Genomic DNA, 26,619 nt, shown 5'->3' with positions numbered 1-26,619 from the left:
GCTGGAGGAAGGTGGGTGCATTGTTAGCAGTCTCTGCCCGCGGACTTGCTTTAGGAAAGCGCCTGGCGGAGGGTGCATTTCATCTGCCCAGGGTCTGGAGTTACAGTCCGGCATTGGGCTTTGTACCCGGGCCCAGGGATTTTTTTGTTGTCTGGTCTGTTCTTTCTCGCTGGTCGTTATCCGATCGCCCTAACACAGTCATTTGGGAGAGCAGAGGATTGTATCCACAGGCAAAAGGCGGCAGGGGTGAGGGCAAAAGGAGTAAAAACTGGTTAGTATTAAACATTGACACAGTAATGGGGATAGATGCTCACATCACTTATGATTTCGCCAGAAGCCTTTGCTGCCTGGAATGGAATGGCATCCAATCTCAGCTTGTAGCCACCGTCCCGAAGTTTGCTCCAGGATTCCTTATAACGTGTCTGTTGGGAAGATGTGGACAAATAAAGACTTTGTGGGATCTGGCGGTTCTGAAATTCTCATTACCGAGATGGGGATCTGCTTTGTTGTTGGGTTTTCTCCCCGCACACCGCCCCCCAACCCGCCCCCAGTTGAAGCGCGAAATCATGGTGTCTTAGCAAACACCAAGTGTTGGATCCTGCCTTGTGTCCACCCATGATGGGGGTAGAGCCTCCTGGGGGGGACTCCTCGGAGTCAGACAGACCCACATGTCTCTGAATAAGAAGCAGCAAGTATAAGGTTGAGTGTGCAGAGCTCTTTACGTAAAATACAGAAAACTCAACAGTCTCTATCAAAGGACGGGGCGGGGGGGATGTTGCTAATCACGATCACGGGAGGGTAGGGTCTCTCCTTGGCGGAGCCACTGGATGCACTTGCCTATACTCTGATGCTCCATATTTCAGCCCCTCAGTACAAATGCCCTTCATACTAAGGCAGTTTTCCCAGTCTCCTTCTCGTAAATGAGCTTGACTCTTCTGCAGGGCAGCCTACCTAATCTGCAGAGCTCTATGCCAATGAAGATGTGGGACCCCTTGTTCAAAAATATGACACATTTGGGGCGCCTGGGTGGCTCAGTGGGTTAAAGCCTCTGTCTTCGGCTCAGGTCATGATTCCAGGGTCCTGGGATCGAGCCCCGCATCGGGCTCTCTGCTCAGCAGGGATCCTGCTTCCCTTCCTCTCTCTCTGCCTGCCTCTCTGCCTACTTGTGATCCCTGTCTGTCAAATAAATAAAAATACAATCTTAAAAAAAAAATGACACATTTTAAGATGGTGACAGCAGAGTGTTAAACTAGGCTGCAGGCCCTTCTGAGCCCAGGCTGTTGTGCCCCGCCCAGACCCCCTGATCTCTCCTAATTAAAACCAGGGTCCCTTCCATCTGCCTCACCTCACTGATATTCATGGCATTCAGCTTGGCCAGCAGGACTTCAGGGAGGTCAGCTGTCTGAGTGTAATGATGCTTTATGTTTTCTCCTTGTTCCCTGTACAACCTCTGTGGATGAAGAGAGGTTCTGTATTAGACCCGGGAGCCTCCTCCACGCAGGCACCAGCCAAGCTGCACTCCTGGGGACAAGGGTGGGGTGGCTGCCCCCTCCCCATAGAGACAGGATGCTGGGTGCCTCTGCCGAGATCTCACAGCCAGCACGGTGGCGATCGCCTCATCCCCTCCCGAGCCCTCCTTCCCAGCTCAGAACAAGACAGGCTGAAACTCACCTCTCAGCGAACACTCTCCACTTGTAGCATCTGCTGACCGCAGGTCAGCAGAAAATGAGATCTAGCTAAACCTTAGTAATTCTGTTATGCCCTATAAACCGTGAGAGGGCATCGAAATCTAGAAGCATGAGTGATGGCCCTTCCACAGGTGAGGTCTGCCCTGGGCCGACTCTAGTCCTTGTTCCCTCCCCTCATCTCAAGGATTCTTGTGCTACTAAATGTCCACTCGGTGGGTCTGGGGTCACGAGTCACAGGGAACTCTGATGTGGGCTCATGACATCGCCGTAGAGACGACACACGAAGTTGGCATGGACCACCGGAGAGAGTTTCTAAACCAGCCTTTTCCATCCTAAATCTTATTAGTGTGTCCAAGTTTCTCCGTATCACAGCAGTGCCCCCTAGAGTCGGTTAGGGTAAGGAGGAAGCGGGTGTTGTTTCCCTTCATACAAAAGTTCTTGTCTGACCATCTGTGTTTCTCAGAAGTCAGGGTGCTTCTGCTGGGCTGCTCGTCAATAAATTATAAATTCCTAAACCCCTAAGTGTGTAAATCATCCCATAACATGTTCTGACAGGCACTGAGGACATTTCCAAGTGCCTGTTGAATAAGGCATCCCCAGAATAATGTATTCAACTGGGAAGCAAGAGAGATAATCTTAAAATTCCTCTCCCATCAAGATTTGTAAATTTTCCTCGTAGCAAGTTGAATGGTTTGAAGATATTTATAAGGCGTGCCTGCCCTGCATAAGGATCTGTGGGCCTGTCTCAATAAAATCAGCCAAATGGGGTTGATCCATATCCTAAAGTGAGTTTTTATAGGATCTCGTAGTTCAATTTAGCCCCCAACAAACACTGTGCCATGAGGGCAAAAGGCCAGATCTCAGTTCCACATTATACAAGGAATATGGGAAATGACTTCAAAGTTAGTCTTACGTACACAAGACCCAAATCGTTTTCAAAGTCGTTAGGGGAATTCAGAGAGCAAGAATTTCTGCCCTTGGGTCCCAAGGAGTCCTAGCAGGGCTGAGTCTGCCAATTACCAAGAATTCTGGCCCCCAAAGTTCCAGTTCTGAAAACAACACTTCAAAACAAGAAGGACAGGGGGGAAAGGCCCCACCACAGACCAATCTTGAAAACATGCAAATGGGAAGATAGGAGAACATGGGGACGGCGGGGTGGTGGAGCCCCACTTGGCATCCGAAGAGCAGTAACACCCCATTTGCATCCTAATGAGGAGGCACCCCCCTAAGGTGTGTCTCGGCAAAAGGACAAGAAGTTCCTTCATCCTTAGAACAACAGAAGGAGCAAGACAAGAACCCCTCGGCTTCAATCGCGGTGTTGAAAGAAGGGCCCACTCTTAGAGTCATAATGTATATATATTATCACTTACATCCACTGCTTGGGTATAACTAATTCTGGCCTGGACCATCTCCGGAGTGTCTTTAATACTGGTAAACTTCAAAGCACCTGGATGCTGACGGTACTTCTTCTGTTGAGCAGAAAAAGATCAAAGCTGTGAATTTTGTGCTGCTCTTTCATGCCATTTGAAAGGGAAAATCATAGGTTGCTTGAGATTAGAGTGAATTTGTGAACATAATTATTATTCGGCTTCCTCCATCTTTATATCCTCGGTGCCTTCAGGTTAATATTTGTTTCAATTTAAGAATAACCTCATGTCAATTAACATTAAAGTATTTCTACCTGGTGCAAAGAAAACATCGCAAAATTAGGCTATTCCCGTAAAATACTGTGGGATGCACACTTAGGGAAGGATTCTTTTTATAAGCTTCAAATACTGTGTCACAGTTGTTTACATATCTTAGTTTGGGTCCCCCAAGCAAGAAGGAAGTCACATTTATCAATTGAAGCATCCTGTTTTCCTTCCCCAAAAGGACACCACAGAGATCATCACAGTCAAAACCCTTGCATTTAACAGCCAATGATATAACAATTCAATCACTTTAGGACCCAGAAGACCGCTATTATTGAAAGGAGCCATCACACATTTTGAAAGACACTGGGGGGGGGGGGAACAAAGAATTACAAAGAATTCAAATGCTGGCAAAGATCTAGATACCCCATTCAGATTCTAAAAGTCACGCTTAATTAATTCCTGTTGTTTTTTTTTAATCCAAATACACTTCCAGAAGACTAGCACAGTTGCTATCTCAATGGAATTATAAAGTGTATCTTTCTGCAAATTGAATAGTTATTTTATAAACACTTCCTCATTTATCAGGTTCCACTTTTGTATCCTGTTTTGTTTAAAGCAGATACAGTTCAACATCCAGCCCTCTCTGTTTTGTCACCTGTTCTTATAAATAAAGTTTTATTGGAACACAGCCGTGCTCATTCATTTACATGGCAGAGTTGAGGAGCTGCAAGAGAAACCGTGTGGCCCATAAAGCTGAAAATATTTACTATCTGGTCCTTGACAAATAAGGTCTGCCGGCTCCTGCTTTAAGTGACAGGCGTGTGTACATTTGTGGCTCTTTCAACAGTGTGTGGGATTCTGTCTGAAAATTAAGAGGTCAGCCAATTTGACACTAAACTGGAAATGTGCCAAACTGAAATGAGGTGACTGGGGAAAGTTGCTGAAGGATTTTCTTGCCTGACTGAAGTTGAGAACTGGTGTGAAGCATAGAAGATAAGCACATTTGTTGAGTAGGTTTGCAAAATGAGGTGGAAAATTAAGCCCACCATGGGATAAATAGTTCCAGAAAGATCCCTTGGGTGCCAGACTTGGATGCATGAAGGAATCATCTTGAAGTCTAAATTGAGTGTATAATTCATTTTTCACATCCTTTTATGAGTGGGTCCAGTGAGAGTTTAGGATCATGAGTCCTCAAACCTAGATGTTTGCTCCTTCAAGTTTCTCAAAATCATCCTTTTAAAATCATCCTCAATCAGACTGAATTACTTAGGGTAGTACAGTAGCCACAGAGCTCCCAGGGTCTTCTAAGGCTTGCGTGTTGACTAAGATTCCGAAAAATTAGGCCACTCAGACCGATCCTACTTTCAGAACCCGCTCTGTGACATGTCAGAATAACCTCCCACAGGAAAATATCAACGCTGGGCAGGTGTGTTTGAAAAAAACAACTGAGGGGTCTTTCCGTTTTACCTACTCATTTAGTAGGAAAGTCTTCTCAAAACAAGGTCCCAGGAGACTAGTAACTAAGGCTATAGGTTTTCCTGGGGCTATGTCATTGTGGTCTCCCCCAGACCCAGAAAAGTCTAGAAAGACCAGATTACTCTGAAAGCAGCTAAAAAAGTTCTCACTTGCCTCCTGAGCAAACAGACATGAACAGAGGGGGACTTGGGTTGTTGGAGGGTGTGCAGCCACAGTGTGAACATGAGGCAAGGACCGCTCCCTGGCCTGTCTAGTCTGGTGGCTCTCTACCTTTTGGCAGAGTCTGGAGACATTTTTGGTTGTCACAACCGGGAAGAGGGTGCTACTGACACCTAGAAGGTAGAGGTCAGGGGTGCTGCCAAACACCTCACAAGACTCAGGACAGCCCCCCGCTCCCCACCCCAAGCAAGAGTTTTCAAAATGTCAATAGTCTTGAGACTGAGAAAACTTGATCTAGTCTTTAAACGATCTGTTTAGTGAAACTCTCCTAAAATATGAGCAGACGGCTCTTTTTAACACGCCGCGACACCTTCGGGTCCAGCCAGGGAGGCTAAAGTAGACAGGAGTGAGATTTAAATAGAAATGAGACCCCCCTCCCCAATCAGGAGAGACCCAAGTTACATGCTCCACTCCACGTGAATATTCAAAAACTGTTTACACTGTCGCAGAACGAGAGGGAGAAAATGCACAGAAAGTCACGAAAGAGCTTTCAGGGTGCAATAAATGGGTCTTTTCCTCATCTCTCCCTTGTTGCTTCATTAAAAAGGTAAGTTGGTGGGTAGCAATTGAGCTTTTTTTGATTGTCGCTACTATTCCTAATACCGTTTGTCACCAACTTTGTTTTTGCCAAGGCTCGGTGGGCCCCTACTGGTGTGTGTTTGGTATGCAGTTTCCCTCTAATTACCAGCCCTAGTCTGGGTTTCCAGGCCTTTCATGTAGCTTTGCCTTTTTCTTTGCCTTTTGAGTGGAAATTATTTTAATTTTATACAGAAATGCCACACGCCTAGTGCAGCCAGGCCTGTTGCACGCTGTCAGGAAATCTCACCTCGCTAATGAGTGCTCCTGCCTTCTTCGCCTGCTCCACATTTAATGACCCGGTGGCGACCCAGCCCGTGCCTTTCATCCACTTCACATCTGCCCTGTATCGGTTCTGACAAAGGAGAGAGGAAAAAAAAAAAAAAAGGCAAGCCATTGTCGGTGCGCAGACATTTAAAGGGCTATTAACGGCGCCCAGATGTCGCCTTGGTGCCAGCTGAGTCAAATTAGATGCCACTTTTGTCTTATCCATTTCTGTACAGTCACAGGTAGGGCTCCAAAATGTCAATTAATTTCCCCTGTAATTGGAGCGTCCCGGGGCCGGCGCGTTAGGCCCCGCCCAGCAGCGCCCGGAGCGGGCGGGCCCATCCACCTGGTCCCTCATTAAGGACGCGCGTCTACCTCGGGAAGAGGAGCGTCCTCATTGTCTGCTTTCCCCGTTTCCTTGCTTAAAATGACAAGCAGGGGAGAAGAAAATGAGAATTCACAACAGAACCCAGGTGGGGAGCTATTTGAGGGAATTTCACAAGACAGCCGAGGCTTCCCACTGTGCCGATTCCTTCCTACACCTCGGTGTGGGGCGGGGGGGGGGGGGCGGGGGGGTGTCTCATTTCTTTACTCGCCATTGAAGGAGTCGTTTTCATGGAAAGCCATTTAAATGGACACGTGTCTAAACTAGCATATCGCCCATCTATCCGGAAACAGCTCGACCAGGAAGGGGGTGTCGGCACTGCCCTCCCCAGCCAGCTGAAGGCAGAGGAAGCCTGAGCCAGGTGGATCACACAGGGAGAAAGGGGAGGGGGCGCTCAGGGGTTAACCTGCTGCTCCTAAAAGGGACTGCCAAGGTTGGAAGGAGGATGGGAGATGCTGTCCCAGAACAGGCCACAGTTAGGAATGTCACGCATACGTCTGCCCCCTCCGCAGTAAAAGAAAACAGGGAAAACGTAGGCAGAGCAAACCCCAGGAGGAGAAAGTCACTGTGATTTTTTCCGGGTGCTGGTATAGGATCGCAAGTGGGCAGAGCGGGACTAAACGTCGAGCCGCTAGGAAAGGGAGGATGGATCTTCCCTGCGATCCAGAAACAGGAATCTGGATGTATCAGCTTCTGGCTGGGGTGGCTCGGGCAAACACTGGCGGGGGCACTAGCACACGTGCACACGAGCACACACGGAGCTTACATCACTCTGTAAATCGTACGCCTTCTTGGCCCATTCCACCCTCATGTCCGTGGGCAAAGCGGTGAACTGATGAGATGCTGTCTTGTAGCCGATGTCTGTGGCTAGATGCTGGGCCTTGCGGGCGTGCACAAGGTGGATCATGTCCAGGGAGACGTGGCACTGGGATCTGGTGTCCTCGAACCCTTTCTTGTACTCGAGCTCACTCTGCAGCTTGGACATTTGCAGCGAGTGACTCATTTGTGAATCACCCCGGGCATCCTTCGCCCCAATGAGCTTCCCTCGGGACCTCTCGTAATCCTCCTTGTACTTCACCTAAACGGGAGGAAGAGAGTGGAGTGCCTTAGCATCTCCTGAAGCCGCTGTTCACTTTCAAACCGAAGGCACGACCGTTCAAACACAGCCACACAACAGAACGTTATTAGAATTAGAGTCATAAGGAGTTTGCCTCCTATCATCACACAGTGAACTGAAATATTACTCGTTATTTCCCTTTTCACCTCAGCTGCCCGTCAGCTCAGAGCTACACTGAAGGCTCAGCTACACTACGGTCTTTTCCCAAGTTCCTGGTGACATTCCGTCTCTTATCTCTACTCTTCAGCCTCGTTTTTTCTGGCTTTAGTTTTAAGTGGCCTGCTGCTTTCACGAAAGTCACTTTAAATACCTTCCTGGGAATAGTGAAAACACCATAAGCAGAAAGTCATCATGAAGTGAAGAAGACACAGAAGAGCCAAAATATGATTGCCGTTGGAGAAAAGAGCTCGAATGACACAACTGGAACCCACAGAAATATGCGGGAGTGTGGGGAGCATGAGGGAACACAGGGGCTTGGAAAAAGACGCGAGGCCAAGAGTAAGGAGGATCAGAAGAAAAAAATATATGTGGAAATGCTTTAAAAACTGGAACAGGACACAAGCATGTGGCAACCTTTTCAACATTATCAGGAGACCTGGGCTCTCCTCTCCTCTGTGCCAGCTACAACAGCAGTATTTACTGAACCCTCACTCTGAGGTGAGCGTGCACCCCCACCCCTGCCCCACACACACACTCTAGGCCTCAGAGCACGTCTGCAGACCAGGGCTGCTTGGTGAGCTCTTCCCAGGTGAGCAGAGAAGGAGCTTATGCCAGAAGGTAGATCGACCGCATCACCAAGCCACTGTTTAGTTCAGCTGATATCTCCATATATTTATAGAGACAAGTACATTTATGTGTGTGCATCTATTTCGGAAGCCAGACTGTCTTGATGAAGTGAGCGGACTTGGCCTTACATTCTGGCTTAGGCTTCTTAGCTCACATCAGACTCCCAGCAGATGGCTTTGGACGACGGAAACTCAGTACGCATGAAATCGTTTCCTTTCCTCATAACTGCTTTGCAACTGCCAATTTCCCGATGAGTTAATGGAGAGGTGCAAGGTGGCACGGCCTTCCCAAGTCACCATGCTGAGAGGGGATGGAGCGAGGATTTTATCAAGGTCCACCTGCTACCAGAGCCCGTACTCTTAGTCGGTGACCAGCCACAACATCCTTAGATAGTCCTGGAACGGTCTCTGGGCATCTGTTAATCTGTCAAATAACCCATTTAGATCACTAGTCTTGCTACTACTACTAATAATGCTTCCAGCTACTAAAAACCAATATGTAGCAGGCAGTATGCTGGGCACTCATGTGGCAGTCTCACTGCAAAGTCGTCACCTCTCTCCCCACTTCACAGACTGGACCCTGAGACTCAGCTGAAGAGCCTGTGCAGACTCTCTCTGACTCTCCCAGAGGGAAAACGGCGACCTTCATTGAGCACCGACTCACCTCGCTGGCCAGGTCCCTGTTGGCTTTGGCTGCCAGGAAGCCCAAGGAGTCAAGACGCAGCTCAAACCCTTTTGCCTTCTGGTTTTCCCAGCTGCTCTTATACAGTTTCTGAGGAGAGGCAGGAGAGAAGAGATCACCCTCCCGTGCAAGGGCTTCCCTGGCCTCTGTAACGCTCTCTCTCAGAGGCCAACACTGACCGCCCCTCCACGGCAAGCCGGTACCCGGAATACCACCGGACCTCCTTGTTCCTGCCTCAGGGCCTCCTGACACACAGGGCTTCCGTCAAAAGAAGCAGAATTCAAACTCCAGAGACCTTGAAAAATACTAGGAGTCTTCGGGGAGGTCTCAAACACGTGGCTACGGTGGAACATTGCAGAACCCACAGCAACATTTCTGAAAGGGCTGTTCCCCACCTCCGCCCACTCACACCCCAGACCAGCTGCTGCTGCATTTACACCTACGACCTCCCGTTGTCTTCCTGCCCCCGGTCTCTAGTCCCCTGGATCTGTGCTTGCTCCTCCCATCTCTTGTCCTGCCCCCCCCCCCCCCCCCGCAGATTTCAGGTTCCTTCTTCTGCAAGTCTCCTGCTCTTTCTATGTGTGTCAATTGATTTAGCCTCTGTTGCTCCTTCTAATTCTCCCCTCTACCTATTACTCGGACCAGGACTCCAAGGACCAGGTTGCTGAGTGTGAGAGCTAAGGAAGGCCTCTCCTAACAGACAGAGAGAAGGAAGTTGGGACCATGCGTGCTCTTGTGTCTAGGAGTAATAGCTACATTGTACACACTCCTTCCAGGGATTTCTATATATTGACTCACTGAAGCCTGTGACAACCCAATGAGACAGTATGACCCTGATTTTACCAATGGGACAACTGAGTGCAAAGAACTTGCCCAAGGCCACATACGTAGTAAGTGGTAGACCCAAGGAGCAAACCCAAGCGGTGTGGAGTGAACACCTTGAAGTCTCACTTGCTTATTAATACCCTAATGCTGTTCTAACTAGGACGGGAATCACCACTGCCTCCTACCCTGTTATATTCTCAGTGGTTCAAGATTCCCACCAGCTCTGTCCTAGGAAAAATGGTCCTTCCCTCCCTTGAAGACACTGGCCAGGATCAAGGTCTGCTGGATGGGCTATTTACAGTGTCCAGATGTGTGGAACCTCCGTTGACACACCAATATGGCAGGTGGGTTTTGTTGCCCAGGGGCCTACATGGGGAAGCAGAGGCTACAGCTGCCCTCTCCCTCTTGCCGTACCTCACTGAGATTGGCGGCGTTGGCTCGGGCCTGTAAGAAGAGAGGCTCGTCTTTGCTGATGCTGTACTGATGGACAGACTGCTCGTTTCCTGCCTTATAGGCCACCTGTGGGGAGAGAGCCCTGGGTCAGGAGCAGGTGGTGCGGGGTGGGCTGGCATCACTGATGCGTCTTCAGATCTGCTTGCCGTCTCTGGGACCTGCACAGGCGGTCCATTACAAAACCACCCAGACCAGACACTGGCCGGCAGAATCCAATAAAGGAGGCTTCCGGCAGGAGGGGTAAAGGCAGAAGCAGCGGCAGGAAGGAGCTGAGAGGAGAATGTGGCTGGGGGACCAACACCTCCAGGGTCTCTGTCCCCACACTTCTGCCATGAGAAGGCATCAACCTTCCCAAGCTGTTGCCATCTACGCTGCCCACGGCCACAGGAAATAACCCCCCAGAGGTCTCGGATGAGCACAGACTCCCCAAAGGGGAAAAATTAGAAGTCTACCCGACAGCCTGCACCCCCACCATCAATCCCAATAATCCCAGTGCATTCACAGGTGCTGACACCCGGAAAGTGAGCAGTGACCCGAAAGTCAGCGTCAGTGGACATCTGAGCACTCGGCTCTCTCTCACTCTCCCTCCCTCCCACCCACCCACACAGCGGCTATTTGCTGACTCTGAGCTCTGTTGATGGCAGCTTTTCTGGCACGTGTACTTAGACCTTTAGGAAAGAAGGCCAGGAAGGTCCTGGCCCCATTGTAGCAGCTCGGCACCTGCGCGGCGCCGGGGCACGGCGAGTGCTGGACACTGATGTGTAAATAAGGCACATGCCGTTTCATTGTCGTGCCACCCAGATCTGAGCTCAGGTTACCCTCCTCAAAGGTAATTCTCTACTGGCTGCAGAATTAGGGAGTCTTTGAAGAGAGAGAGGAGAGGCAGAAAGAAGAGAGCGGGCAATTCTGAGAGCCGAAAAAGAAGAATGTCAGTGGGTAGGTATCTCCCTCAAACCAGCCGAGGAGGGGAGTGGGTGAGGCAGGGAGAACAGGGACTCTGGTTCCCACAGACAGCCTGGGGACCCCCGTGCAAGCCGGGCCCAGCCTGTCGAAAGCAAAGGTTTATGGTTCCTGGACGGCGCCTGGGCCCAGCCTGCGACACAGCGGCCTGGCGGGGCTGGGGCAGCCCGGGACTCACCCCGCTCTGCAGCTCCTGGCTCCTCCTGGCGTGTTCCATCTGGGAGCTGTCGGCCACACTGGTGAACTTCAGCTTATCCACCCTCTGCCGGTAGTTTTTCTGTTTCCAAAGAAAAGGGACCCTGTGGCATTCGGATTTAGCTGTCCCCACCACCGCACTTGTACTCATGACCATACGCACGTTCTCAGCGACTCCCCTATCTTCTGGGCGGGAGTCCTCCCGCGGGGCCTGCAGCCCCATCGGGACCCCACAGACCTGAGACAGCCTGCTCTGGGGAGCTTCTCTTAGCTGCTGTTCCTGAGTGAGGCCCTGAACTTCTCCCCCCACTAAACCTTATATCCCCTCTTGTGCCCCGAGATGCATCCATTTTGTAAATCGAGATCTGGCATAGGAAAGTGAGGCGGACGGAACTGGGACTTCACCACCTGGAAGACAGAGGCCAAGGCTCGCCTCTGCCTCTTTCCAGCTTCGTGGCCTTGGGCACATCCCTTAATCCCCAGAGCCACTCTGGCCACAATGGTACAAAAAATAGCAGCTGCCCCACTGCGGGGAGGGGCAGAAGCTTCACGGCTTTGCTTCAGTAAGGGCAGTCCGGGGGCACAAGAGTGTTCACACGAGCCGTCACCGGAACACATGGTGCTGTCGCGACTGTCCAAGGAGCCCCTGTGCTCTAGGGAGAGGACATGTGGGGGGGCCGCGGACGGAGAAGGCTGGTGGCTTGGTGGGATTCACCCTCACAGTTTCTCCATGTTCCAGATCACTGAGGTCTTGTCCTCCTGGTGTCCCCGCCTCCCAGCCACAAAGTAACTGGCAACATTTCAGATGTGCTAATTCTGTCTCCCCACAGGGACTCCTTGTCCTTCCCGGAGGTTGGCTCCTTTGGCTTTTCCACGGGACATGCCAAAGTTGACGGGAAAGGAGGCAGCTGAGCATGGCGGACTGAAGCTGAAGCTTCACATGGAGGGGAGAGCCGAGAGGAGCAAAACCCCGGTGCTGTCAGCAACAAGGTCACGGATACCAGCTGAGCCCAGAATAGGGTTTGGAATATTGAAGCCTCCAAGTGTCCTCCCTTGAGGAAAAAGAAATTCTAGGGGCACCTGGGTGGCTCAGTGGGTCAAAGCATCTGCCTTCGGCTCAGGTCATGATCTCAGGGTCCTGGGATCGAGCCCCGCATCGGGCTCTCTGCTCAGCAGGGAGCCTGCTTCCTCCTCTCCCTGCCTGCCTCTCTGCCTACTTGTGATCTCTGTCAAATAAATAAACAAAATCTTTAAAAAAAAAAAAAAAAGAAATTCCAGAGACAATATTCCAAAGAGAATTGTTATTCTCCTCTCTCGTTCCAAGGTGTTGAATGGGAAAACTTCACCACACAATTGAAGGAAGTCGCATTACCCTTCCATGGTGGGAAATTCCCGATCGTTCCAGACTCTGCCCTTGGTCAAATCGTAAGAACTTACTGAGGAGCCAAGATTCCACCCTGTACAGGGCACAATAGAAATATAAAACAGGAGAAGAGGGTGCTGTCTTCCTGGCCCTCGAGGAGCTTAATAACTAGTAGGCACAGGAAGTCAGGCAGAGATGGGAAGTCCCAAGAATGGAGGTCAGCCGGCTGGGTCTCCGCACCAAACCTTTATCCAAGACACACGGGGCTTTGTTTGCTCCACCCGGAGTTTAGTAGGCTGGAAAAGAAGCTAAGTAAGAGGAACCCTAACGTGCCGTTCACTTTTCTCTACCTTCCTTATTTCTATGTTCTAACCCTTAGTGTGTCTGTGTCTGAGAGAACGATGAGCAGGAAAAATAAGATTAATTTACAAAACGTGCTTTGGGGATACAAGACCACTTCGTGGGCAGGAGCTGGGGCCTCGGACCACACACACCGGGACAGAGCCCAGCTCTGTCGCCTGCTCGAAATGTGACTCTCCGTCTCTTTCCTCGTGAAAATGAGGATATTGGTAGGGTAGTCAGAGTGTCTACTCCCATAGGGCGGTTGTGAGCCATAAATGAGCCATATGTATGTAATGCACTCGAAGCCGTCAATCAACGACATAATTATTATCGGCCCACGAAGGTCAGCTACATTATCACTATTATTACCATTTGCAAAAGATACGCTGACTCAGCCTTCCTGATCCTGAAACAAGAGTTCCCTTTAAAGAGCCCAAACAGAGTTCCTGAAATAGTCACACTTCCAAATGAAATGCCCTTCAAAAGTCCTCCTCTGCCTGCTGCCAAAGCCAGCTTTACATGGTGCAAAGAGAAGCAGAGGCTTAGAGCCGCAGGGATGCTCTAACATTCTCGGTTATACCCAAGAGGAAGAGGAGCGGAAGGCTCGAGAAACTTGCCTGGAGTCTGCAGTGAGTGTAAGGCCCCAGCATCGTGGGAACGCTGACCTCGGGACATCAGGTTCTCTGATTCAGAAGGAATCGCACGCACCTCCCGTGACAAACACATTTCCCCACGTGCCCATCGACTAAGTATGACCACCCTTCCGAATTTTTCTTTGGATGCCACTGCTGCTCTATGTAAACCAGTAGGCTCCTTGCAGACACCTCCCCAGGATGGGTAAGGGCGTGGAAGACTACCCAGAGTGCACTGCTGGTGCCAAAGTGAAGAAGGACTCCTCTGAGTCAGGCCCCAGACAAGCACGGGGCTTGGGGAGGGAGAAGCAGAGGGAAAGATGGTTCTCAGGGTCGTGGGCTGAGAACCACTAGAAGCCAGGGCCTGAGCTCAGGTTACCTCGCTGACCAGCTCCCCAGCCTTCTTGGCCTGTTCCAGATTGAGACTCCCCTCCGTCAGCCACCCGACTCCTTTCATCCATGCTAGGTCGGCCTTGTACTGCAGCTGCGAGAGAAAACCCAAGCTGTAATGGGACGCAGGGAGGCAGATGGGGCAAAGGTGACGGGAGACTTAGGGGAATCCCTCCTCTCGCCTTTGTTTTCCTAAAAGAACTGTCCCCCTACACTTTTATAGTCAGACACAGCACTCTCCTTGGGGGTGAAGCCACTCGGCCCACCTTGTCGCATGTTCTGTCTCAGTGCTGAAACCCCACCACCGACCACAAAGAGGGCTTTTCAGACTTTTTCACCAAAAATCTTATCTACCAACCTGCTAAATTTCCAAGATTTACTTGCCATCTTCAACACTTGCTTCTTCCTCTTTGCTCGTTACCATTACCAGCACATCTTGACTCCTGCAATAGCTCGGAGCCCCAGGCCTCCACGCTCTAGCCTCCACTGTCTTGACTTCTATCTATAGCTCTACCTCCCCGCCCGTCCTCCCTGGGTCCAGCCCCTCTTGGCAGTTCTTCCTGCTCCTACGAGTTACATCATAGACTCATGCACGGGTTCCAAATCACCCTCAAAATGTCCCTGTACCCAACTGCAGGAGAGGCGGGAGGAGAACCGGCAGTGAGTGGGGGCTCACCTCACTCTGGAGCCCATAGGCTTTCTTGGCCCACTGAGTCTTTATGTCTTCAGGCAGTACGGTGTATTCGTGCAGCTTTGTCCTGTAGTCCAAGTCACTGGCCAGAGCTTGGGCCTTCTTAGCATGCTTGATGTGCACCATATCCATGGGGAGGTGAAAGTGGGTCTTACTCTCCTCAAAGCCTTTCTTGTATTCAACCTTGAATGTTATCAACAAGGCCATTATTTGAAGTCTGCCTTTGCAGAAGTGATTTACAACACAGGAAAGAAGCCTGGGCTTTCATGAGGAACTGGCAATGCCACTCATCTATCAGAAAGGTGTGACTCAATTTCTGGGTCTAGAAGGGGGCTGTGCTGGGGAGCTATGGTTCCACACGACTTTGTCTCTAGAAGGAATGCCTCTCACCAATATTAAATATTTTTATCTGGCTGATCCAGGAGGAGAAGGCTCTATCCAAGGTTTCCGTAGACTCTTTAAGAGGCAGAATGACGAAGCTTGGGCTCCAGAGCCAGATGAGCCTGAGTTCAAGCTGGTCTACCCCTTGCCAGCTGGATGACCTCTGGAAAGTTACATCACCTCTCTAAGGGCTCATGTTCTCAGGGGACTATTGTGATAAGCAAGCAAAATAGTAGTTGAAATCCACCTAGTACAAGGACTGGCATAGAGCAAACACCTGAAAAATGTTCACAGTGAGGATGACAATGATGATGGTGGTGATAGTGATGATAGTGATGATGGTGGTAATAATGTTGATAGTGGTGATGATAGTGATGATGATGATGGTAATAATAGTGATGGTGGTGATGGTGGTGATGACAGTGGTGATAGTGATGATAGTGAAAATAGTGGTAACAGTGGTGATGGTGATAATTGTGAATATGTGGTGATGGTGGTGGTGGTGATAGTGATGGTGGTGATGGTGATGATGGTGATGGGGGTGGTGATAGTGATAGTGATGACAGTGGTAATGAATGGTTATAGTGGTGATGATGATGGTGGTAATGATGGTGATGATGGAGATGGTGGTGATGATGGTGGTGTTGAGGGTGGTCATAGTGATGGTGGTGGTGGTGGTGATAGTGACAATGATGGTGGTAGTAGTGGTGATGGTGGTGGTAATGATGGTGATGGTGGAGATGGTGGTGATGATGATGGTGGTAGTGATGGTGATGGTAGTGATGGTGGTGGTGACAATGATGATAGTGATTATAGTGAATATGTGGTGATGGTGGTTGTGTTGAGGGTGGTGATAGTGATGATGGTGGTGGTGGTGGTGGTGATGGTTGTAATAATGATGATGATGGTAATGATGGTGATGGTGGTAATGGTGGTGGGAAAGGTGGCATGCTACAGAAGAAGCAGTATGGTGCCAGTACTAAGAGTCCTAGGCTCTAACACTACCCCTCCACCTTTGTCACTGACTACTATATGGCTTTGGACAAGACATAATCTTTTTGGTCCCAACTGCTCCAACTGCAAATAAGAAATGTCATTTTGTTCTCTGTCTAAAAAGAAGCCAAATTCTCAATGTCTTAGTATATTTCATGATTATGCGCTTCACAGGACTTGTTCCATAGTCACAACCAAAATGGCAACCCAGATGCCAACTCTCTTATTCTAGTCAAACCACAGCTCCTAAATGACTCACCAGGTAATTATATCTGGCCGCACCATGGGAGGAGCATAAGCTGGCCTCCTAACTTGGAGCGGCAATTGTAAAGCAGAAACTCAACACTCCTGTGTCCTTTTGGCCTGCTCAGCATCGTCAGGGAAGACCTGACCTGACACCAAGTCTATCCTCCCCCCAAAGCATTTTGGTAAGTGACACCTAAGAGGGTTAATCTCCAGCCATTATAGCTGTTTACAAGCAGCGTCACTTTGGTTGGTTGGAGTCTCCATGCTCCAGTTGTTTGCTAACTACTTCATACATCAAGTGTGTCACGGCCACAGGACCCACCGGGGACATTGCCACAACAAGCAGGATGCTTAGTATCTGACTTTCCCTATGAGATTAAGCTCCCCTGGGAAGGAACCTGTTATGTGTTGTTCATTCCTACAGCCCTGGTGTCTTAACAGGATCTTGCTCATAGTAGTTGCTTGGTAGACTTCTGTGGAATTAATATAGGTGGACAGACACCTTTGTACCTTGAGCCGTAGATGCCAGTCACCCTTTGGGCCCACACTCCTCATCTAAATAAAGAAAGTGAACAAACTCCTCGCATAAGCCACGAGAGAATTTGTAGGTGGCAGTCAACCATAAGGTCCCGGGTGAAGTTGGCCCCGGAAGGACACTTAAAGCAGCACAAGTCTGAGGAAGGGGTTGAGGGACAGGAAAGAGTTTACCTCACTGCTCATCTTGGCCACCTGCAGGGAGTGCAGAAGCCTCGAGTCTGTAGTGCCCATGACTTTGCCTTTCGTTTTCTCATACTCTTCTTTATATTTAATCTTGAGAGAAAGAAGAAAGTCTACGGTGAGGGGAAGAGAAACTGTGCCACCTCAGGGGCTTTGGTATTCACAAGGTAAGGGGAACAATTCTGAAAACAACCTCCCCAGTCTTTCGTGAACCCAGAAAAAGATTAAAGTCCTGGGATGTTTACAATGTAAGCAGTCATTATTTTTTTCCGCAGGACCGCTGACATTTTTATGGGAACCATTTCTTATACATTTCTGAGTTAATGAGAGGAAACCTACATTGCTAGCGAGCTCTCCGGAGGCTTTGGCGGCCAGCAGAGAAATCGCATCCAGCTTCATCTCAAATCCTTTCCCCTTGGCCTTCTCCCAGCCTTCTTTGTACTTAACCTGGCAAACAGAAACACGGGTGACTAAGAGTCAGGATCCAAATTCCTGCCCAAAGTTAAAAAGACATTTCAAAGAACAACATCAGGGGCACCTGGGTGGCCCAGTCGCTTAAGCATCCAACTCTTGGCTTTGACTCAGGTCATGACCTCTGGGTGGTGAGACCGGGTTCTGTGCTGGGCGTGGAGCCTGCTTAAGATTCTCTCTCCCTCCCTCTGCCCCTCCCCTCTCTCCCTCTCTAAACAACAACAACAACAAAGCTGGTTTCTTCATCTGTTTACGGACCAGAATCTTGGCTATTATTGTTAAAATGGTAATAGCAATTTTTGAGACAGTGCATGGATTCCTGAGCTGTGGGGCCATGCAGGGCAGCGGTGATGGGACAGAACAAAGAGGAGAGTCATGTGTCTATCCGGGCTGTGCTGTTTCCTGATCATGAGACTTTGGGCAAAGCACATTGCCTCTTTCAGCCTTGCTTTGCCATTTGCAAGAAAAAGGGAAAAAGAGAAAAAAAGAAAAGAAAACAAAAAAACAACAACAGAAAACCTCCTATTACCTATCTCAGGGTTGCTGTGGGGATAAATTGGATAATTTGGATAAATTGGGTAAAGAACATGAACGCGGAAACTAAGCTGGTAAAGACATAAGTTACTGATGTCGGCATGGTAACAACACCTATCTAATCGCCTTCTACTCTTCAACGGTCAATCTTTGCTTTAGGCCTGTGAGGCTCAGAGACATCAACCGACCTTATGTAGGTCACACAGCTTAAAAATGGCAGTACCAATTTCTGACTCAGGGCATTCTGATACCAAAGGCCATGCTACTGTGTCTATGCCATAAATAGGTGCTAGGGGTTATGATGATTCAATAATTGCATATGTAAGGTGCCGATCTCAATGAGCAGCATAAAGCAGGCATTTAATAAATGGTGGCTCCTTTTTTTCTTCTCCTGTCTCCCTCTAGGACAAGAAGCCTAATCATAGCCAGGCTATGACTCCAGGAACTCCAGGTGACTCCAGGAACAATCTAATGATTAAGATTGATCTTAAAACTGAAATTTTGAGGGCACCTGGGTGGCTTAATTGGTTAAGCGTCTGCCTTGGGCTCAGGTTATGATCCCAGGATCCTGGGATCGAGCCCAGGTTCAGGCTCCCTGCTCAGTAGGGACACTGCTTCTTCCTCTCCCCACTGCTTGTGCTCTCTCTCTCTCTCTCTCTTACTCTTCCTCTCAAATAAATAAATAACAAAAATCTTTAAAAAAAAAAAAAAAACACCTTAAGTTTTCTCTGCACAGCAAAGCAGCAGTCAGAAGTCACCAGGACAATGACAATGACAATGATGATGATGGTGTGTGTGCATTTGAACACATGTTTACATAATAAGAATTAAATTCCTGTGATCAGTTTATCCCCAGGGAACAACCACGTGCCATGAGACAGCAAAATTCAAAACCGTAACATGACGGGCGCCTTTGATGAACGTCTCTCACAAAGATAATAGCCTCTGCTTGCCGGGCCTGGCGCCCTCATCCTCACGTTGGTTAGTTAAACTCTACCATGTTCTCAGCTCCATTGCTTGCTCACCTCACTAAATAGTTCAGCATTGGTTTTGGCCTTCACCAGCTGAGGTACATCCTGTGGCAAGGTGTAATTCAACTTATTTTTCTCATAGTCAGCACGATAATTCACCTGTTGGATTTAAAATAAACCCACAGAGTAAGCGCAAGGTGTCTAGATAAAGGTGAATTCTGGAGGCAATGCTCTCTTTTTTAGTTTCCCCTTGGGCCCATAGCTGAGAAGGAACTTCTAGAAAAGGCATTTGACAAGGAAGCCTGCAATTGTATGAATGGTTTAAATGAACTGATTAAAGAAGTCAAATGAAAAGAAAAACAATTCAAAGGCACATTCGGGGTTGTGAGTTTATAGAAGATTTCCCTGCAGTTACTTCACCGACTCTCCATGAAGCACTAGAGGGTAGAGAACTTGTTTTGGTTTTTTTTTTTGTTGTTGGTTTTTTTTTTTTTTAATAGCTGTAGTACTGAACATCTTGCTTACATGCAGAGAAGATACTCAAAGAGAAATTACCCCATGACTGTCCACATTGAAAAAAAAGCCACCTTAAGTCACCTAAAGAAAAGTCAATCAGACATTATGTGATTTCCAGTGGAAAAATACAGCATCATCTGAAAAGCATCCTTGCCCCAAAACTGAACCTAAACCTGATCAAACCTACAGATCCAACTATTATTTTATAAGACATTTGGAGGCCAGAAGAACACAGGAAGTCCACACTGGGATGCAGTTCACAAGGCTCAGACCATGGGAAACATAACAGGATCAACACTCCAGTTTCTTCCATAAACCACTTGCGAGGAAAGAAGAGAGATAAACAGGAAAACTTAAAGCTGAAAAGAATCTTAAAGACCTATCAACCAGCCACAAGCATGGACTTCATTCAGATCCTGATTCAAACAAAATGTAAAACTGTAGAATTATAACTTTGTGAGATCATTGGAATGTTAAATGCTAATAGGATTACTGGTGATACCAAGAATTATTATTAGTCTTTGGTGTGATGTATTAAATTGTATAAATACGCTTAAATTTTTTTTTTATCTTTTAGAGAGGTATCCTAAAATACTGATAGTTTATATTATTTAATCTCCGGGATTTTCTCCAAAATAACAGAGGAGGGAGAAGGGGATGGGCATACAAATGAAGCAAGACTGGCCATGATGGATAGAAGCTGAATGAGGGATACACAGAGACTCATAACATTATCCTTTCTACAATTAGATGTATTTGGAATTTTCCATAATAAAAAGTTTAAATTAAGGGGGGGTCATCTCATGGTTGTCACAAGACATCTATTACTGTTAATGAACGCCAAACCCTTGGGGAGCCAGGTATCCGGGGGCCACAAAGCACTTGAGTCCCCCACATCTGGCTGGGCAAGGGCCGGGGACTTACGTGACTCAGTTGCTGGGCATTGATTTTGGCTTGGATAATCTGAGGAGTGTTGGTCACAGAGCTGTACTTCAACTTGTCGATGCTTTGCCTGTAATTGACCTGGTTAAAAAAAAAAAAAAAAAAAAAGAAAAGATACAAGAAGATGTCACCAGCAGTTTTCTTTAAGATTTGCTTAGTTCCCTACCCCTAAGCCCAGCAGAGCTAATTCTCCTATTCTATTACCCTATTACTAAATTCTCCTATTACAAAAGAAGGATTGAAGATTCCAACTGGAAACCAACAGATACTCCAAGCCCACAGATTAAACAAACAAACCAAAAAACAAAAACAAAAACAAAAACAAAAAAAAAAACCAGTACATTGATGAGTGAGTGACTTGAACAGGTCAACTATAGAAGATAGAACGGGTCAACAATAGAAGAGGTCAACTAAACTGCCAGTAAGCATAGGAAAAGCTGCTCATCCACATTGTTTTTTTTTTAAGGATTTTATTTATTTGACAGAAAGAAAGAGAGCACAAGCAGGGGGAGCGCAGAGGGAGAAGCAGGCTCCCCACTGAGCAGAGAGCCCAATGCGGGACTCTACCCCAGGACCCCAGGATCATGACCTGAGCCCAAGGCAGACGCCCAACCAACTGAGCCACCCAGGCGCCCATCCACATTGTTATTATGAATCAGAGAAATGTATATTAAAACTGCAATGAGACACCCCTCGACATTCGCCTGAAGAGTGAAAATTTAAACTGCCGACTACACCAAGGGCTGGCAAGGATGTGGAGCTGCAGAGACTCTCACAACACAGCTGGCGGAAGTGAGGGTTGGCACAGCCACTTTGGGAACCAATATGGCGCTTTGGCACACACACGTACCCCAAGTCTCCACAATTCTATTCCTAGGTGCACTTCCAAAGAAAACACATGCACAAGGTCACTCTATAATAATTCAAGCTGCCTGTCTATACTTAATGTACTTTTCTATATATGTTTTATACTTCAAAAGAAAAGAGGTTTTTTAAAAAGGGAAAGAAAAATGAAAGAGAGACAAAAAGTCCAGCTGATACGGTAAGTGGGAGGCAATGGCACATCAGACTCTGGGTGAGGATACTGTAAACATGGCTTCACCCTGTATGCCAGCCCCTGCCTGGCCCTCACTTTGGCCTTGCCTGAGTCCCTGAGAAAAGGGCTGGAAGCTAGGCACTTTCCTGAAAGAAGAGAAGGTTTAGAAGGTTTAGAAGGGACTTTTGGCTTCCCACTATTTCAAGATACTGGGGACTCGTGGATTTTCCCTTCTGAAAGCACAACTTGCCCCTCAGAGACTCAAGGATTATTAGCCACTTGCCCACAAGAAGATATTCATCCAATCATCTTATTTTCCTCCGATACTCCTAGGAGCCACTGCAGAGGGAATGGGGACTTGAGCAGGGAGGTAGAAGAGCATGTTGGAGGCACGAGGGCAGGGGATAAAGGGAAGGGTAGAGGGGAGTGACTGAGAGCCCCAGGGACCCGCATGGGGCGAGGGGAGCCAGGATGCAGACAAATGAAGAGAAAGAGTGTGAGGTTGTGGACGGTGAATGACCTCTGCCGGCGTGGTCCCCTGTCCTTCATTTGTCCATTCATTCATGCCTTAAACAAACAGTCACAGAGCGTCTACTCTGCGCAGAGTGAGCACACTCAGACGCAGCCCTGTCCATGTAGATATCTCAGCTGGGTCCTTGCTCTCAGGACCCCAAACTGACTCAGTCCTGGGGACACCTGACACTACCCACCCCCCCCCCAGGCTCCAGGTGAGGCCCTATCCATCAGCGACCCTCTGGGTTTGTTCACAGCAATCGAACCATTGAACCTCTCACGCCCAAGCTTCATCCCTCTGTTTTCTTGCCTGAAGCCCAGGATCCCACCTGGTATCCCACACAGTGGGGCAGCTTCTTTAGGCTTACACCAAGCCTAAGAACATAACACCCCTTTGCTGTGTCCCCACTGTCTGCTGCCATCTCTGCCCAGACCTTCACTGACCGCCTCTGGCCATGCTCCTCTGGCCACCACCCTCTTATTATCCCTACCTTACAATGTGAAAACTGAGGCCCAGAGAACTGAAGTGATTGGCCCAAGGTCACCCAGCTAATGTCAGGATTCAAATTCTAGCACTCTGCCTCCCAAAGTGGCTCTCATCCTCTGCACTTAAACCTGGTTTGCCAAAGCTAGTGTAGTGTGCTTGGAACTTTCATTTAACAGATGAACTTGGGGCCCCCTGTAGCCAAAGCTACCACCGTTTAGACAGGGAAATATATTCTGGGTACAAACAAATGACTTATAGATTAATTTCTAGGACAGCATCTAGGAAAAACAGAGTGTTCCTGACAGCGGGACACGGGGTATTTTGTTGGATTCAGAGCTAAAGAACAGCATCACTTTGTGCTTTTGGGTTAATGGTTCAATGACAGAAGTTTTGCTCATTCTCAGTTGCAGATATAGGGTATAGAGAAAAAGTAGGAAATACAAAGTCATTTCAATGTCAACCATTAATGAGACTAGAGTGCACTGGCGTCCTAATGCATTTACTCAGAGGGGAAATTATCATCTCATAATAAAGAGTCTATTAGAGTTCAGAATTGTGCATGATAAAATGTCATGAAAACTGTATTTTTTAAAAGGCATATTCCTTCCCAATAATTTTGCATTAAAGTGTTGCAGAGCACAATTACTCTCCTCTGCGGGACATAATTAACAGTTTCCATGATTAATCACATCCTTGCAACATCACAGATCCTTGGCCATTGCTTCCATCTACTTTCTGAAGGAAGTCTTTGCAAGGACGGAGTCTCATTTTAATGCTATTAGTGCTGATAAAATCCCTCTGAAAGGAATGCCCTCTCATTAAATACCCATGCCTGTTTATTTAATTTCATAGCTATTTGACCACCTTTAGAGCCACCAGACAGAGAAAACATAAATGCTCTTGTAATGGATTTCCCAAACTTCCTGAATATTTAAGTCCCTACACTAGGGGTGGTAAACTCAAATTCACACAGGAACCAGGAAGGGAAGGCCAAGGAGAATAAGATAAGACAGAGCACCTGCCACTCAGTCCCAGGCAGTTGCTACCACGTGGGAACTGGGGCTGTCATTTCCAGAGTTTCTAGATTATTCTAGAATAGGCAAAAATATGAATTTTTATATCAACTCCCCAAATCTTTATATGTTGACACCATTGTTTTTTAGATACTGTGTGGCCAAACTAAACACCTCTGCAACCTCAATGAGGCTCCTGGGCTTTCAGTTTAGAATCTTCCCCCTGCTTCTAATTAATCCTCTAACCCAGGCTGGTTTCATTCTTCTATCGGGCTTGCCCAGGTGAGCAGGCTGTATTTCAGGTGCTTAGTTTGATCCACAGCCTTACACAAACAAACATAATAGCAAGTCATGTTAGAACAGGAGTGCAAAGTTGTAGGAATCTCTCTAGTTTTCACTGGGCTCTTGAACATGGTTGATGGAGGTCTACAAACAGAAGAGCTCCCATTCTAATGAGGTGCTCTCAGTCCTCAAGTCCCAGGTGATGCACGCAGCCAAAAAAGAAAGGAAGTAGCTTAGGTAGTCAAGTGTATCCTTGGGTTTCACGAAGTGCAGTGATAAGTCAACCCAACCAAACTTCTTGGGAAAAGAAGAAGCAAGGCTTAGTTTCCCTTTATATCCCTCAACTTCCCATCCTTTGCTTTACTGTACATTTGAAAAGCCCATTTCATCTATTAAACTACCATTTGCCAATGATCCTCCTTTGTTGTCCTATAAACCATGTTAAACACTGAAGATGTCCAGCAGGAACCCCCAATGTTCTCACTCTGAGCAAAAGGGAGAACAATGTGAAGACCATCTTGCCAAGAGCAAAACCCAAGTCAATGTTACTAGGGTCACACTGAGCCCAAAGGAATGTGAAGGAAAGTAGCACTGGGCACTTAGTAAGTATATGCTGAATTATTTGTTAAATTCTTAATTGGTTAGAGATAATCATCACTGACAAATAACTATGATATGAACTGAGGTCTAAACCACCTTAACTACTTTTTAAGAAAACAGATTATTTGAATCTTTTTCCTTGTGTTTTTCGGAATTTTCTAAATTTCCTGTAACAAACATATATAGTAAAATTCCTATAATAGAAAATAATAAATTTAATTAATTATATGTATTTCACCAAGATAAGCCAAACTGTGAAGAAATAAAATCACTGCTATAATAATGAAGAAAGACATCTACCTTCCCAAGTGCTCCTGAGTCAACATTAAGTCAACATTACTACTTCCTCACAACTTATAGCTATATTATTTTTTATATATTTTATTTTTTATATTTTACTTCCTTTAGTCCTTCAACATACCACACTCCAAAACTTCAAATAGAAGGAAGGAAGGAAGGAAGGAAGGAAGGAAGGAAAGAAGAAAGAAAGAAAGAATTATTCCTCATTGTTAAGGAAGAATAAATTTAAAGGGCCCAAAGGCAGACATATTCTACCAAATTCTAACTGAACTTCGGATTATTTTCAAGATGAAAACAGAGTTGTCCCCACCTTACATGGGAAATCTAAGAGTTTCCACACATGCATGAATGGACTCTCTTAGTGGAAGAGTTCCCCTTCTCAATCCCTTCCATCTGTGAGGAACTATTAGAACTTGTTTCTTCCCATCTTGCTACTTAAGAATCACTCCACAAGAGGAAGTAACAAGGAATAAAGCAGAAGATGCTCTTGGAGGGGGACTTACATCTTTCAAGGGAACCAGTTTCATTGTTGTTTGGTAGGAAGGAGTGAGAGTGGCTGGGTAGTTGTAGTCCACAACATCGTGTTTATAATCAGCCTTGTAGGCAATCTAAAACACACACACACACACACACACACACACACACACACACAAGAAAGAAAGAAAGAAAGAAAAAGAAAAAAGAAATTAGTCTCCACTTTCTTTGTTTTGACCTTGTTTGAATGTCATAGGAAAATTTTTTAAAAAGTAATGAGAAATAAAATTAATTCTGTTTCACCACCTCCAAGGAAAATTAAATTATGTTCATACTTTGCTTTTAATTAATTTGAATTCTTCCTAATTAATCCAAAATTAGCTAACTTCCATCTGTAGCACATTTATTTTAATCTTTCTTATTAATTATGGACCTCCTTATAGTTTTTGTTAAAAAGAAACACCAGCATGTGGGTGTAAGATGAAAGGTCTTCTTGGCTAACCCCCTAGAAAATAAATGAAAAGTCAAGAGTCTTCAGAGTATTTAAATTTTTTCCCTAAAGGTCAAATTTGACATTCTCAAGCAGAGGAAATTTGACCTTTGTATGTTTTACTAATGAAATCGGTTCCTTTGAAGTGCCCTTTACCTCCAAGATTTACAACTTGGCATTTACAAACTGTCAGGTGAACTGACAAAGCCAAGGAGGGATTAAGAGATTCCGTGGTATGAGATCTGATCTATTTCGTTACCCCACTACCTTGACCAGTACTTGCCCCATAGGAGGTCTTCAGTGAACACTACAGTTGAATAAATGAATGAACCAACCAACCAACCAACCAACCAACTCCAAATAAATCACAAATGCTTTGGAAGTTTGAGAAATTTCGAATAAGAATATGTTCATCCATTTCTCTTTATGTCTCAGAAACTGGATGTTTTTCTCACACTGGATCAAAGATAACAGATCTAAGTACTCTTCGAGCCAGAGAAAGCTGAGATAAATAAATTGAAGCTTTTGAAAATTTTCAAGGGTTTTACCTAGCTTTGGTTATATTGGTTAATGTTTAGAAGCTTTCATGGGTCAGTCTTTATACAACAGGACATTGACTTTTAGAAAGAAAGTTTGAAAAAGAGTTGGCTGGATTCTTCAAATTTCACCTGCCTCCACCCCAACAGGTCCCCAGACCTACAGGCCCTTCAAACCTGGACTCACATTGCTGGCCAAGCTTCCAACCTTCATAGCATGGAGAGTCCGTGTGTCCATACCAACTCCTTCATAGTGGCCTCTCATGTGGTTCTGGTAATTTTCCTTATATTTATTCTAGAAGGAAACACAAAGCTTTCAATAAAAGACTTCTCCTCCCAACTTGTTAAAGATCAACTACGCATCTTAATGCAAGAAACTGGAAATAAAAATGACTATATAGAACCTATTTAAGTAGTCAGTGTATCACCAAAAAGAA

The 26,619-nt window shown here is 46.8% G+C and overlaps 1 protein-coding gene across 7 annotated transcripts in view; it reads right to left on the bottom strand.

Moving 5' to 3' along the window:
• NRAP (nebulin related anchoring protein) overlaps nt 1–26,619 on the bottom strand; it is a gene marked incomplete at its 3' end in the record, with an annotated part of 70,275 nt that overhangs the window by 23,728 nt on the left and 19,928 nt on the right. For all 7 annotated transcript variants that reach the window (XM_080823101.1, XM_080823105.1, XM_080823102.1 and 4 more), the window contains 16 exons: nt 26,370–26,477; nt 25,186–25,290; nt 20,434–20,532; nt 19,048–19,152; nt 17,357–17,464; nt 17,009–17,110; nt 14,666–14,863; nt 13,979–14,083; nt 11,246–11,344; nt 10,069–10,173; nt 8,812–8,919; nt 7,012–7,323; nt 5,844–5,948; nt 3,059–3,157; nt 1,346–1,450; nt 315–422 (listed from right to left, as the gene is read on the bottom strand). In XM_080823101.1, the coding sequence (XP_080679227.1) occupies nt 315–422; nt 1,346–1,450; nt 3,059–3,157; nt 5,844–5,948; nt 7,012–7,323; nt 8,812–8,919; nt 10,069–10,173; nt 11,246–11,344; nt 13,979–14,083; nt 14,666–14,863; nt 17,009–17,110; nt 17,357–17,464; nt 19,048–19,152; nt 20,434–20,532; nt 25,186–25,290; nt 26,370–26,477 (1,971 nt within the window). The remainder of the gene's footprint in view (nt 1–314; nt 423–1,345; nt 1,451–3,058; nt 3,158–5,843; nt 5,949–7,011; nt 7,324–8,811; nt 8,920–10,068; nt 10,174–11,245; nt 11,345–13,978; nt 14,084–14,665; nt 14,864–17,008; nt 17,111–17,356; nt 17,465–19,047; nt 19,153–20,433; nt 20,533–25,185; nt 25,291–26,369; nt 26,478–26,619) is intronic.

This window comes from Martes martes, assembly GCF_963455335.1.
Source record: "Martes martes genome assembly, chromosome: 14".
Lineage (NCBI taxonomy): Eukaryota > Metazoa > Chordata > Mammalia > Carnivora > Mustelidae > Martes > Martes martes.
Note: the sequence above shows the minus strand (reverse complement) of the source record. Positions and strands in the feature narration are given on the sequence as shown.